The sequence below is a fragment of the Hypomesus transpacificus genome, chromosome 9, assembly GCF_021917145.1.
Source record: "Hypomesus transpacificus isolate Combined female chromosome 9, fHypTra1, whole genome shotgun sequence".
In the NCBI taxonomy this organism is placed as follows: Eukaryota; Metazoa; Chordata; class Actinopteri; order Osmeriformes; family Osmeridae; genus Hypomesus; species Hypomesus transpacificus.
In genome coordinates, this window is record NC_061068.1 from 10,170,706 (window position 1) to 10,184,755 (window position 14,050).

Consider the following 14,050-nt stretch of genomic DNA (forward strand, 5'->3'; position numbering starts at 1 on the left):
TATATGTCTCCAGATTTAACCTCAGCCTGAATTCTGTGAACACCATCAAAACATTTATCATCATTTGCATGAAACCACCAACTACACTTAAGAGGAATAATCCACTCTCATTTTGTATAGCCACTCTGTATCGCTGCCCACATTCTGTTCCTACTGGAATTTGTTGATTTTGCTGCAGACTTTGTGATATATACTGATAACATCCTAATTATAGGATATTTCAAAATTCAAGTAAATGACTTGACGGATCCATTAAGCAAGGCCTTCACCGCTCTCACAGATTCCAAAGGCTTCACCCAGGTGGTCTCCAAACCTACCCATCTTATGTGTTTTGCCAGTTGGAAGCAATGGAGGTACTGGGAGTTCTTACATAGAGTTTCTCTTCACTGGAACAGACATCATGCTCTATTCTAGGGTACCTGGTGCCTCCTATGATGGATTACACAGAATTCGTCCCCTTCCTATCCATTAACCTGGCTGTCCTGTGATGCTGTGCTGATCATACAATTCCCAGCCCTGTTGCTACCACTGCCTAAACTGACATGAGTTGAGATGACAGCTACTGTGGATGACAGCTACTACAAAACATTTAGTTGGAACTCTGAATATCTGTATTTCAACATCCATTTGCACATTATGTTCTCTACTCTTGATGCATGACTATGTTTAGCCTATGGTCCCACCTCTCTGTCACCAACCGTCTATGGAGGAAGGGATCCCACACCATATTGCTCCTCCCAAGGTTTCTTCCATTATTTCTCAATTCCTTTTCCTGGGAGTTTCTCCTTGTCTTCCTTGAGGGTTTCGGTTTGTTAAGGGCCAGTTCTGTGAACTTTGGTGAAACCTTCTATGAAATTGCTTGTAAAGAGGGCTATACAAATAACTGTTGGTTTTATTTAATTTGATAACATTTGGTATAACTGGTTACTGCTCACACCGTCTCAATATTGTTTATAACAATCCTATTCTTGTATAGAAGTGTCATGCATAAATCTGAGTTACTACTCTTGACTAACACTCAATCCAACCTAACTGGAGGGCCAAGAGATGGCAGCAGAGCTTCATGTTGTATCTGTTCAGGATAAAGCTTGAGGTCATGGTTCCAATTTGTTAACTGCGACACAAGACACAATCTTTTCTGGATCCTGACCAGAAACTTTGGTGTCTGGTCATGATAGATCTATTTTATTAAGATTTTGAGTAGAAATTAATTGTAGTCAAAACCTACGTCTCTGCCATAACTGACAATCAAAACATAAAGAACTTTCCTTACATTGGCCCAATGCACTTGTTACCTTGCGAACACACTTGCTGTCCAGCAGGTGGTGTATATAGACTTTTGTATCACTCTGAACGCTGCCCCCCTTTATTGGAGAGGATTTGTTGCACATAGATGGCAACAATGCTGTCAATCTATCATGTTGCATTCAGGATTAAACTGGTTGCTGGACTGCATAACAAAATATGATGAAACATTTCTCTAGTCTGTGTGTCTGAGTAGCCCTGGTCCTCTTCTTAAGAGTGCTGTTCTCACCAAGCATGTCTGTTTCATGCTTTCAGATTGCTCAAGGCTGATATTGTGCTGCCAAAGGTTTTTATTTCCAGACAGGCTCCAGACGCCTCATGCACCTGGTCATTTGTTTTCTGTGCATGTGCTTGACGTGGTCATGAGGACATGGACTGTGAGTCTTTTCACACACTAAGCCTCCACTTATTTCCAAGTATATCTGATACGTCACCCTAATCACAGATAGATCAACTAGTGACCCCTCCCACTACTCTGGTAATGATATCTTAGTGATCTTAAGCACTTTCAAATGTCTGTTGCAATTTAAATATTCAATGATATTTACATTTTCCATTGTCACAAAAAACGGTCTCATAATTATGAAAAACTAACATGTAATCAGCTGAAGCACAACTGTTGCTAGATGACAGTGTCTTGGCAGTGCTATATGGTGGCTTGTAGACAAGGGACAAGAAATGAGGAAAATAAATATTATATATAATCTCATTTAATATTGGTTCTCTATGGAAGAAGTTAACCATGAAACATTTACAAAATGTACACAAAGTGATGCAATCAATCAACAATAGTTATATTTCAATAATATAAGTTCAAATCAAACAGTATTTACACATCTCAGAGCTTGCTCCCTCTTTGCAGTCAAATTGAGGATTGTGTTGTACATATCAGAGGAAGACTATGGACCAATCCTGTACATCCTCTGACATCCCCTCATGATCTCCTCATATCTACTACACTCCAGGTGGAGTTCATAATGGTGCTTCTCTTCAAACAGTAATAGGCACCGACAAACAAATGGAGTAGGAACCGAAAACAAAGATGACAGTATATACAATTTGTGCAACAACAGAATAACTTTTATACACATCCCAACACTGTGGTCTAAAATGACCAATAGGTTCTCCCTGATTACAGAAATATAATGCATCATTTCAATTCTTAGAAATGTAAATAATGCATTCATTTTTATCAAAGCCTAAATTCATGATTTTCTACATAATTTTTCAACATGATGAAATGTTTTAAAATAGCTTAATTCTAACAGTGCATACATAGATGTCTAATAGTGTGTTACACTTAGCTAATGGTCTATGACACTGGTTAATCACAGAGGTTTGTTCATTTGTGGAAAGTGCTTAACCTGTCAGTAAGGGTGAATGTGTAGGAAGAAAACAGAGGTTGCTGTATATTCCCTTTCTGCGTACATGTGCTCTCTTGATGCTGGTAACGTGTCTGTCTACCAAGACAGAGGGACACACGTAGTACTGTGAGGAATGAGAGAAGGAAGATACTCTACATTTGGTCTTCAGAGCACTCACAGTCACTGACAGTCCCTGGTGTTGAGCTTGACCAGCAGGGTGGTTTGAGGCCAATCTCACACAGAGCAGATTAGTTTATCTGGAAGCAGCTGGAAAGCTCTATATATGGGGGTTGACTTCAGGAGTCACCCCCTCAGGTCCTCTATTTTCCGTTGAGATGTCTTTCAGTTCACTCAATCACCTCGTCAGATCCCACATCGCTGCCAGTGAATCTCAGCATCCTCACAGCTGGGCTGGAGTGAAGGGTACTTGTCACCAGGAGGTTCCCCAAAGAACTGCCCCTCGGGTGGTCCCATGCGCCCCCTTTGTTGGTTCTCTAGACTGGAGCCCCAGGGTTTCAGGGGTCGATGCGGAAAGCCAGCAGCTTGTCGGAGTGCTGGTTGTTGAGGGTGCGCAGGTCAGGCAGACGCAGCAACAGCTTAGGGAAGAGGGCGCTGTCGTCTGGGCGGCGGCGGGTGATGAGGGAGCGCAGGGCTTTGATCAAACTGTCCTGGAGCAGCTCTACGGCTCCTACATCAGCTACGCCAGAGCGATCTGAGATGAGGGGGAGAGACAGAGTGTTAAATATGATGAAACTGTGTGTTGGTTGTACGTGTAGTATGTGTGCAGGTGTGTTTTTCCATTTCATTTGACTATGCCTCTCTTACCGGCAGACACCAGCACCACAGCCATGAAGAGGGCCATCTCGTCAGGTTCTAGCCCCAGAGAGCCCAATTTTTCACTGAAGTCAAACATGGCGTCCAGCAAGGACCCCATGCCCAGCGCCCGCAGGGATGCCAGGGAGTATGTCTGCCCATTTAGGAAGGTCACTGTCCTCTCTTTGGGGTCAAACAGGGAGCAGAACCTGACCATCAGAACCTGGGAACAAAGCAGGAACACAGGTGAGTATTGGACAGGCAAAACTCAGGAAAGGAAACACTCTTTCCATCCAGTTTCTCTTTAAAGTTGTTCTGTGATTGACCGTACCTGGAAGGTTCCTGACTTGAGCAACATGACCTGGTCGTGTTGGCTGAGACTTTGGAAGCCTGGGATACTCTTGGCAAACTCCACCACCTCCTTGACAGCTGGGGTGAAGCACTGGGAGAAGGACTCCCACACCTGCTGGCTCGACCGACTGGCAGAGACCACGGGACATGCGTTCAGGGGACACGCCTGGGAGGGAAACATTGAAAGAGACTCATTTAAAATGTGCTCAGTGCTGTGTATATCGTTTGAAAAATAACATTCTAAGGGACAGATATCTTGTTGTGTTTTAGATATTTGTAAAAATATACAAACTCACCAGCACTTTGGCACCTCCGTTCAATTTCCAGGGACAGGAAGTCTGGTTCTCAGAATCACTGTGATGAGTGGTTGGGTTGGTCTGAGCAGACTGGTTGCCATTGGCTGGACACTGACTCATACTAGATGATTGGGCAAAGGTATATCTAGCATTGTCGTTGTTGGCAGTTGGGTTGTTGTGAGGGGCAACTGAGAAGCTGGCAGGTGTGGGGTAGTTTGTCTGGTACCCCTGAGGATGGGGGTTGTTGTGTTGGTGTGTTGAGTAGATGGAATCATGGGTTGCATTATTTCGGAAAGTGGATGGGCAGTTGTTGTTGTTAAGAGCTGCCATCTTGGGGGGTTTCTCGTCCTTAAACATGTTTTGGTAAACTGCTTCATTGGATTGGTTCTCTGGACTGGAGGGGGCATCAGAGGAAGACGATGAGTCAATCTCCATGGAGGATGATTCATTAAGACTGTTCATGTAGCTCTGCATCTCGTCCAATAGCCTTTGCTTCTCTCTCTTAGGGATACGCCCAAAACGAACAGCTGGAAGAAAGACAAAGTGAGAATAAGTTGGCATGTTAAATTCAAGTAATGTCACAAAGAACATCCAATATTGTGTTGTATAATGTAGTTCCCCACAAATAAACAGTGATAATGCTATCCTGTCTTTGCTCTTTAAGAAACAACCAGTCAGTAATCATCATGGATTTACACAGTAGAAGACCCTACCCTCTCACCATCTGAATCCCCCCCACCCAAATCCCCACAATTACCCTCTGGCAAACCTATTTGTAGCTCCCTGCCACTGTATGCAGCACTACATCCCCCCAAAGTCTCCCTCTCTCTCTTCTCCTTCCCTCCTTGCTCTCTTGTTCTTATCCCTCTCAGTCTCTGTTAGGTTTATTTTCAATGTTAAAGTAGGTCAGTGGGTCAGATGGAGTGCATGTGATGCTATGACGGCAGCAGAGTGAAGACTAGTGTAGAAGTGAAAGATGGGAGGAGAGATAAAGAGGTGAGAGAGGTGGAGGAAAAGGAGTGAGAGTTGTTAGCATTGAGGTGATAGAATGAGAGAATGCAATCAATTATAGATTAAAGAAGCCGCCAGTTAGAAAATATGAAACAAATGTTAAAACTAAATAAAATAAGGACAAAATCTAAAGTTTGCAATATGCACGACACTGCAATTTAATCCAAGATAAATTAGTGTCTGATTCTTCTCTCCTGTGCTTAGGCTTTTCTGGGTCACCTAAATATGGTTGTCCCAGATAAGCAGATGATTTATTGTCACCTAGTTCAGTGAGACCCCAGGAGAGTGGTGCAGGTAGTACAGTAGCACAGATGGATGGGACTGCCTCTCTGTAACTGTACCATCTCCCAGCTCTCTAATGATTTACATTACAACTGCATTTTGTAATTGCTTTGTTTTTCGAAGTCTGTGCAGTAATAATAATAGATATGAAAGCACACTTAAGTGTAAATGGGGGGTGATCCGGAGCATGGTGCCCCAGTTTCCTCAAATAAACCAGATTTGACTGCTTGACGGATGACTACTGGGACACCCTTGCTCCTCCTGCCATTAATCAAATGAAATACGGTGAGACTGGAGACGAGGAGGAGGAACAAGGGAGGAAGGGAGAGGGGCAGGAGGAGAGTGAAAGGAAGATGCACAATAGGCAAGGGGCGATCTCATGTTGCTAGAAGGCTAGGCTACCGTCTCTAGTAGGATCTCCATCTGGCACTGGCCATTCAAATGTGTAACCATGGAAACAGCACTTGGAGGAGAAGCTCACAGACGTTTTTTTGGATTCTTGCCACGATAACTAAACAATGGACTGTGTTCTAATGATTTTCACGCCATGTTCCATGTCTCTTACCATCTCTGGACATGCCCACAGACAGACACTTCTTGAAGCGGCAGTGCTGGCACCGGTTGCGATTCATACGCATGATCAGGCAGTTCTCATTCTTCACACACATCTTGTAGTTGATATTCTGCTGGATGCTGCGCCTGAAAAAGCCCTGCACGGGAGGAGAGGAGAGACGAGTTGAAGATTGAGGAGTAGATTAGAGGAGAATTCTCGTGTGTGTGTCAGAGGGAGGGGGAGGGGTTGTTGTCTGTGAACGAGAGCTCACCTTGCAGCCCTCACAGGCATGTACACCATAGTGGAATCCAGATGCAATGTCTCCGCACACCTTACACAGTAGCACCATGCCTCCTGTCTCTGCAGAGCCAAAGCAAAAAGGATTGGTTAGACAAATATGTTTGATGCTAGAAGAGAGATACAGAGACAAGAAATTAAAGAAAAGAGAAAGAGATATTCAATTGAAGAATAGCTTACTTGTGAAAGTGCCAGTAAAGCCACAAGGTCTCTTGGCCACCATTGGATGCGTGTAAGATTGGTGGGCAGACGATACTGTAGCAGTCCTTGCAGTAGGTGCATTGCTGACCTCAGGGAACTGAAAGACCAATTTGGGGGAGGGTGGGGACCTTGCTTGCTGCTCCCTTCTCCGTTTAAGAGGTGCAACCTCCTGGAAGGAAACTCCCTCTGGAGATGAAGGCTGGGAGTGAGAGGAGGGAGACTGAGTCTGGTACCCACTGGAGGGGCTGCCAGGGCTGGGGCTGGCACTGCCAGAGGACCCCGCATATAAGATGACACCACCTGGAAGAGCACAAAAGAGAGGACGGGATATTTAGGTGTCACATTCGGTGTCACATGGCGAAAAGGCAAATAGCGTTTGGTTGATTTAGCTGGTCTGAATAAACTCTTATTCTTATTATCTTTTATAATATGGAAACAGGTTAAGTAGGCAATTATTTATTTGCCCAATCTACCGAAAAAAACATGTTAAAAATCAATGGCGCTGAGCTTTCGAGCGTAAATTAAAATGTCTCATAACCAACGCTCAGTAGTCCCTCCCTCTCCACTCCCCTTTTGTAAAGATCGTGCTCTGCCTACGAAATGAGCGATAGCTCTCACGTGTACGCTGAGGCAGCCAGCCGCCTCCTCGCTTTCATCTCACTATTCCCCTTTTGGCGACGCGCCCAGAGTCCTCTCAAACCGCCAGCCACCTGACCGCCAACTCACATGGACTCCTGACACAGTTCCCGCCTGTGCTCACAAGGCGCTTTCCGCAGTCCCGTGTAGACAACAGCCGCAGTACAATAACAGGCAGCAGGGAGATCACGTTTTTAAGAGGGGGTTTTAAAGCTGTAAGTACAGAGCGACAGGCAGGATAGGCTACCGTCTGTTTATACTCAGGCATTCCACTGAGTCACCGGAAGACTAAAAAGGGCATGCAAACGTGAATGGTCACGTTTTTCGCAGCACACAAGTGACTTGATTTAAGTTTTGGTCGGTGAATTAAAGCTTCACGAGTGTGGACTTGATGCTTGTATTATGTCCAACATAGCCTATAACAACCCCATGTGAATAAAGAATGATTGATTTTCTCCACGGCACTTTATCGCAGGTCTAAATTAGTCACATATATGACGATAATGTAATGGACACAATACTTTTACTTCAACAGATAGACTGATTAGATTGTTCATTAAGAATAATTGTCCGACCATCACCAAGCTCATTTCAATATTAAGTTATTATTTTAACCTTCCCTATCTAAAGATGTGACCTTTAATATTAAGGGTATAAAAGTGAAACACGCTCACGTGTTATTTTACTTATAGGACCTTGATACGTATGAATAATATGAATTATTTATATACTTTTTTTTCCCAACTCCCTGTTTTACTGTAGCAGGCACGTATTGATTTTCGGAGTCGGTAATTCCTCTGTCAACATGAGTCATAACTGGGATGGGCTGTGGGCTTCTCTGTTTGCGTGTGAGAGCTTCTTGAATCTGATGGGTCTGAAAATAATCTAGCCCAAACACACGCATTCTAACAAACATCACACACATGATGTCCCCATCCCCTCCCCAGATCCACCCACATCCCTGCCCTACCCATGTGATGCACAAACACTCTTAAGCCGCCCCAAGTCAAACACTCCCACTCATCCTCTCACAGTCCCTCCCTACTCTTTCCAGTTTCTCAGACGTGGTCTCGGTGTGGTAGCAGATACAGTTACCAGGAATTGGAGCTAACCAAGCAGATGCTATGCTCTGGGCTAGCCCCTCCTTTGTACTCACTGACATACAGAGGTAGCCTGTGCATGTGACCTGTGAAGACATAGTTGGCTGTACAGGCAAGGACAAAAACAAAACATGCTGTAGCCACTCCTTTCCTTCCCTTCCCTCTTGCTCTCCTTATGTGTCCAGGACTAGAGAGCATGCAAGGGGAGACAGGTGACGTGTGTTTACATTACTAATGCTTGAAAGGAGACGCCCCTCACGATCCCTCTCCCATGTGTCTATAGGCAGCTCTGCATGGCCATTAGACTGTTGGCACGTGATAGACAACTTAGTTTGAGATCTATAATTCAGCTGATAAAAAGTGGTTTTACTGTGAATACAGTACACATGCACAGAACCTTCAGTAAGTAAGTTGTTCCTATGTGACACAGAATTGTCTTGAATCCTTTATAACAATGTCCTTTTTGGCGTTTTCCCTACATAACCAATGATTATATAAATTAATTGGAGACACTACTATATTAGAGCATGAAGTCGTCCTCCCACTCCCTGATTTGAGTCATAAAGTGTTTCTGAAGATACCTGTGTTCCAGCTTATCTGGCATTAGTCCCCAACAACGTGAGTCCTCCAATCCAGTCATACTTATGCCCTTTCCCTCAGCCTCTCTCTCTCATTGACCTCTTACCCCATTTTACATTAATTCTGCAAGACTTCCAAATATTAAATAGAAAGTTTTCTAATGTATGGTTTAATTGTATTCTATAACATTTATGAAGAATTTAACTGGAATTGTGGTGTAACAGTGACATTTTATTCAATGTAATTAAAGTTGCAATATTGTCCAATTTACATCATTTGAAAGATAATTCCCTTAAATTAATCGAATACTAAGCCTATTATTCCCAGGGACTATCAGTAGTTTCTGCGGAGCTGTGTTTTCGTTTTTGTTTCAGTAGGTTATTATGTGGTTCCAAATGACCTAAATGTGTGTGGTTGCAAGTTAGGCTCTTCGTCTGTTATCGGCGAAATGTAGCAACGATACTGTAAGCTGGTTGAGAAACATGGCAAGTGAAAACCTTCTGACCCACTGACCAACCTCTCATTAACTGCAACTAAGTATGCCGGAGTCCCCTATCAGGCTGTTCATGTGAGAACGGAGTTCACAAATACCAGGAAGGCGGGGTGCCTGAGAATCACGCGCGACACGTGGATGCCTCGGCTTCTGCACGTGCTTTTGGCCCTCGGCATAAGGTGCGCATTCTAGTCATGCGCATGACGCCCACCATAATCAAAACAGCTACCATGAAGTCTGGCAGCAGTTTCTAGTCATAGAGGGATGGGTCGTTCTAACTACATTATTGCTCATAACTTGGATAGTAAAGTCAAATGTATTTCTATAGCATATTTAAAAACAACCAGTTTTAGCCAACACTCTTGACCACATTTTCAGCTTAAGAAATCAATGAAAAGGACCTCTGAATTTAGAATTATTGAGTAAAAGGCTACATTTTCCAGTGATTAATTTGCAGTAATATAACAACATTAAAATTACAAGTTTTAACCACACTAGGCCTACTTCTAATCACACTGGGAGAATAATACCATACGTCGTTATTGTGTCTGAATCAACCAACCTGCATGTGGCCTAGTATGTGGGCGTCAGGGCACCCCAACTGTTTGCATTAGATGAGCAATACTCTTGAATCAGCTAACCAAGGGATACATGCCTTTTTAGGCTACTGAACGAATTATAATAGGCTACTAATTGCTTGTTTAGGAAGGCGCAATGACTAATTCATCTTGAAGTATTCTGGCAGTGCCTCATGTTTGTGAAAGGTCGTGAGAGGACCTTTACAAGCCTGTCGTACATGTGTAAAGAGAGGGAACAGGAAAAAAAAGTGTATGAGAAGTCACTAGCCGGTGACCGTGACTGTTGTAAATGAATGACAGGCCATTACCCAAACCTACGATCAACAAAAAAAACATATTTGTTTTTTGAGTCAGTGAGTCCACTCTGAAAATAAGTTCATATCAAAAGCTACTTTAAAAAAAACAAACGTGATTTGATTTGATAGCAGCAAATAACCCTAAACACATGGATCTGGTCATGACCCCACAAGCAGCATACAACACATGATCAGAAAAATCGTCTGAGGTCGACTATGCAGCTGTAGGCTACGTGAACATAAGTGCTATTGAAAGCAAAACAAAACCAAGGTTACTTGCTCGATGTCGCAAGAATGCTGTGACATAGCAATTACTTAGATCGAATTCCCCTCTATGTGAACCTACAACCAAGTATAGCCTACCATAACAGTCATCGAAATCATAATCATAATATCATATCATAATATCATAATATGGTGAAAGCACAATGAAAACCACAAGCCTTATCTCCAAGGGTCTCGTTGCAATTCATATTAAAATATAGCCACAGGCAACACGTTCTGAACTAAATAGCATATCTTTCCTAATACATAATATAAATACAGCATAGAATCCTGTACATTGCTCAGTTAAACTCACCAGGGCTGTTGTCCATGGTTCTGTGTTGTTGTTTGTTGTTTATTATTTAGTAATTAAGTTGTTCTGTGTCTGTTGTTTTTGTGCGTCAATAAAGAGTTTTGTTAATATAGGTGAAAGAGTTATGAACCGCCAGCGCATTGACCGGATATCCCAAAGATCTGAGCAATGAAAGTGTGCACAGTGCATTGGTGTCCTGTCAAGGTGGTTGGTGAAAAAAGAAGACCAAAATCTCAATATTCAGTGAACAAAAAGGTTACAAATTGCCTCCAAAGTGCGTAAACGCGAACAGGTTGAGTGCCTCCGTCTGTCTTTCTGTTGGTGTCCTTGGAGCTTGTGGTGTACAGTAACTATAACTGCAACGTAACAAGAGTTCTTTGAAAAAGAATCCCTAATATTCAGCTTGAGTGCCAGTGTACAGTGACAATAAACATCCCCAGACAGTGTGGAAGTAGTTTAAACACACCCTCCCATTAATAGTCAACACCGCGCCCACTCTAACCAGCACGTTTTCAGACGTTTTAAGAAATGTGACCAGTTTTTGTCCCCCTTTCTGCCCCTTCAACCTCACTTGCTGGAAACAGGGATTACACTCTCTCTCTCTTCCTATCTCGTCTAGTGTCACGCTTTCTCAAAGTATTTTTTCCACCTCCCTTTTTACCCCCGCTATTTCTCACGTTTTCATTGGTGGAGGCGAGACAGTTGGACTCATTCGGCTTTGGAATGCTGGTAAAGCCCAGCTGCATGTGCGCTCGGCATGTGAGCTGCCGAGCCCGATGTCCTACTGACACACATTTTATGCAAATTCGCCGTGCCTGGTTATAGAAGGGATGGGGAAAGGAGAGCAAGCACATGCGGAATGGGCGGTCCTCACCGTGACTACAGCTTCCACCCTCCCTCTGCCCCTTCATCACGTTCTGCCTTTCGTAGGTAGCATGGTTTGCCCCGGGTCTTCGCTGAACATCGGAAATGGGCAGGGACATACTTATTATGGGTCAACAGGAGTTTGGCTACTTGTACGCTAGAAGCATGAGACTGATCAACAGAACTTGCCAGAATGTGGGATGTCCTTATAGACATCGTAACCGCTCACGTTTTTGGTGGAGAGAGGGATTTTAATATAGAATATAGGTCATTCAGTTTCGTCTAGAGAGCGGGGTGCTATTAGGATATAGGAATAGGCGTATATTTGAGTGTTTAGTATATAAACTATGGGAATGGAAGTTAGACAATAAAACACGTAAACTTGGTTGGTTGAAAATAAGACAAAGCCATAACAAAAATGTAGGTCATGACCAATAATATAAAAATGTGAATGCTATACTAGCAATATCTATTTTTGATCAGTTTGATTACATATGATAGCTTACGTACAGCATAGACTTGGGATATTATAGAAATAACGCTCATGACAAGAACCGTAAAACGTGATTAAAATAAAGACGCTTGCCCGTCACGTGTTTTTGCTATTAAAACAGCGCCTCGCCGTGGTCATAGCAAATCGACATTAGCCTAGACTGTAGTAGGCTATAAAGCTTAGCAGTCCACCCTTCATGAGTCCATTGACATAATGACTACACTTCTGTGCGCTGAAAATCAGATTTTTTGTTGTTGCCTGAGATAAAATGACAAATTTAGCTTACATATTTTGTCAGCGATGGATGTGTTATTTCCCCAATCACAAATTGAGCTAGCTGGCAATATAGAAATAACTGCATAGAGGTTATACAATGTAACATTGTAACACTGCCACCAACTGCATCACTTGACTCTCTCTGTCCCCTGTCAACCAGGTCCTGCACGATCTTCTCCCTCCTGCCCTCGGCTTAGGGATGTTATTTGTGAAGAACGGTCCACCCTTCGGGCAGCTGAGATGATATGGCTCAAGTCCAAAGACGGTCTGGACCTTGATAAGTATCACTCCCTCCTTAAATCCTTCTCTTCTCACATAACTGGTGCTAAAACCCCTACTTTCTGAACATATCTTAACTCTGCTTCAAACCCCCACAAACTTTTTTCTACCTTCTCCACCCTTCTCAACCCACCTCCCCCACCCCCTCTCTCCTCCCTGACAGCAGACGACTTCTCCTCCTTCTTTGAGAAAAAAGTCGCAGACATTGGCCGGGTTTCCCAGATTCGTTAAGAAGCTCTTAACGCTAAGAGCGCCTTAAGAACGTTCTAAGGGCGCTCTAGAACGCTCTTAGAACGTTCTTAAGAAGATCTTAGTGTTAAGAGCTTCTTACAAATCTGGAAAACCCAGCCATTAGCAGTCGGTTCCCTAAACCCACCTTTCCTACCCTCTCACCCAACTAAATGTCTAAACTCTTTCTATCCCCTGTCCGAGGCAGAGATCTCTTGCCTAATTCTCTCTCATTGCCCCACCTCCTGTCCCCTTGATCCTATCCCCTCCCCTCTCTTTCAAACCATCTCCCCCTCCATCATAACTTTTCTTCTCCATGTCCTAAATTCCTTTCTTACCTCCGGCACCTTTCCCTCTGCCTTCAAACAGGCCAGAGTTACCCCTCTTCTCAAAAAACCCTCCCTTAACCCTGCCATCCTCCAGAACTACAGACCGGTATCATTGTTACCCTTCTTTCCAAAAACAATTGAACGTGCTGTATCTAACCAACTGTCAAACTTTCTCTCTCAGAACAACCTGCTTGACCCCAACTAATCGGGCTTCAAGACTGGCCACTTCACAGAGACTGCCCTCCTTTCAGTCACCACTGCCCTCCAGTCTGCCAGAGCGTCTTCCAGGTCATCCGTCATCATTCTGCTGGACCTTTCCGCAGCGTTTGATACGGTTAACCACCAGATCCTGCTCTCCAGACTTGAGAGATGGGCATCACTGGCACTGCACTCCAGTGCATCTCATCCTACTTGTTGGGAAGATCCTACCAGGTCTCCTGGGGAGGCAAACTGTCAGGCCCTCGCCAGCTCTCCACTGGTGTCCCACAGGGCTCCGTCCTTGGACCCCTCCTCTTCTCTCTGTACACCACCTCACTTGGACCAATCATCACCTCCCATGGCTTCTCCTACCACTGCTACGCTGACGACATGCAGCTGTACCTGTCGTTCCCCCCGACTGATCCGGGGATCTCAGCTAGGATTGAGGCCTGCCTCGCAGACATCTCCGCCTGGATGACCGAGCACCACCTCCAGCGGAACCTCGCCAAAACAGAACTTCTCATCATCCCGGCTAAACCCTCCATCTCCCACAATCTGTCAATCACCCTTGGATCTGCGACGGTGACCCCTTCATCCTCTGCCAGGAACCTTGGGCTTACCATGGATTACGAGCTCTCCCTCACGGCCCAC

At 44.1% G+C, this 14,050-nt stretch overlaps 1 protein-coding gene across 1 annotated transcript; it reads right to left on the reverse strand.

Annotated features, from left to right (window-relative positions):
• Window positions 1–1,999: 1,999 nt before the first annotated feature.
• nr1d4b (nuclear receptor subfamily 1, group D, member 4b) lies at window positions 2,000–11,451 on the reverse strand. The gene is made up of 8 exons (XM_047025542.1): window positions 10,736–11,451; window positions 6,453–6,773; window positions 6,247–6,335; window positions 5,988–6,132; window positions 4,130–4,656; window positions 3,814–3,999; window positions 3,495–3,705; window positions 2,000–3,381 (listed from the first exon to the last, which is right to left on the reverse strand). Exons 1-8 carry the CDS (start codon window positions 10,749–10,751, stop codon window positions 3,185–3,187), a joined length of 1,692 nt encoding a protein of 563 aa, XP_046881498.1. The 5' UTR covers window positions 10,752–11,451; the 3' UTR covers window positions 2,000–3,184.
• Window positions 11,452–14,050: the final 2,599 nt, after the last annotated feature.

What these genes read in the sequence shown, in the direction of transcription:
- nr1d4b (XM_047025542.1), bottom strand. An exon ending in CTTTACTGGCACTTTCACAA is followed by an intron (nt 6,336 to 6,452) that starts GTAAGCTATTCT and finishes TTGGCTCTGCAG; the next exon opens with AGACAGGAGGCATGGTGCTA. An exon ending in TGTGGGCATGTCCAGAGATG is followed by an intron (nt 4,657 to 5,987) that starts GTAAGAGACATG and finishes TCTTTCTTCCAG; the next exon opens with CTGTTCGTTTTGGGCGTATC.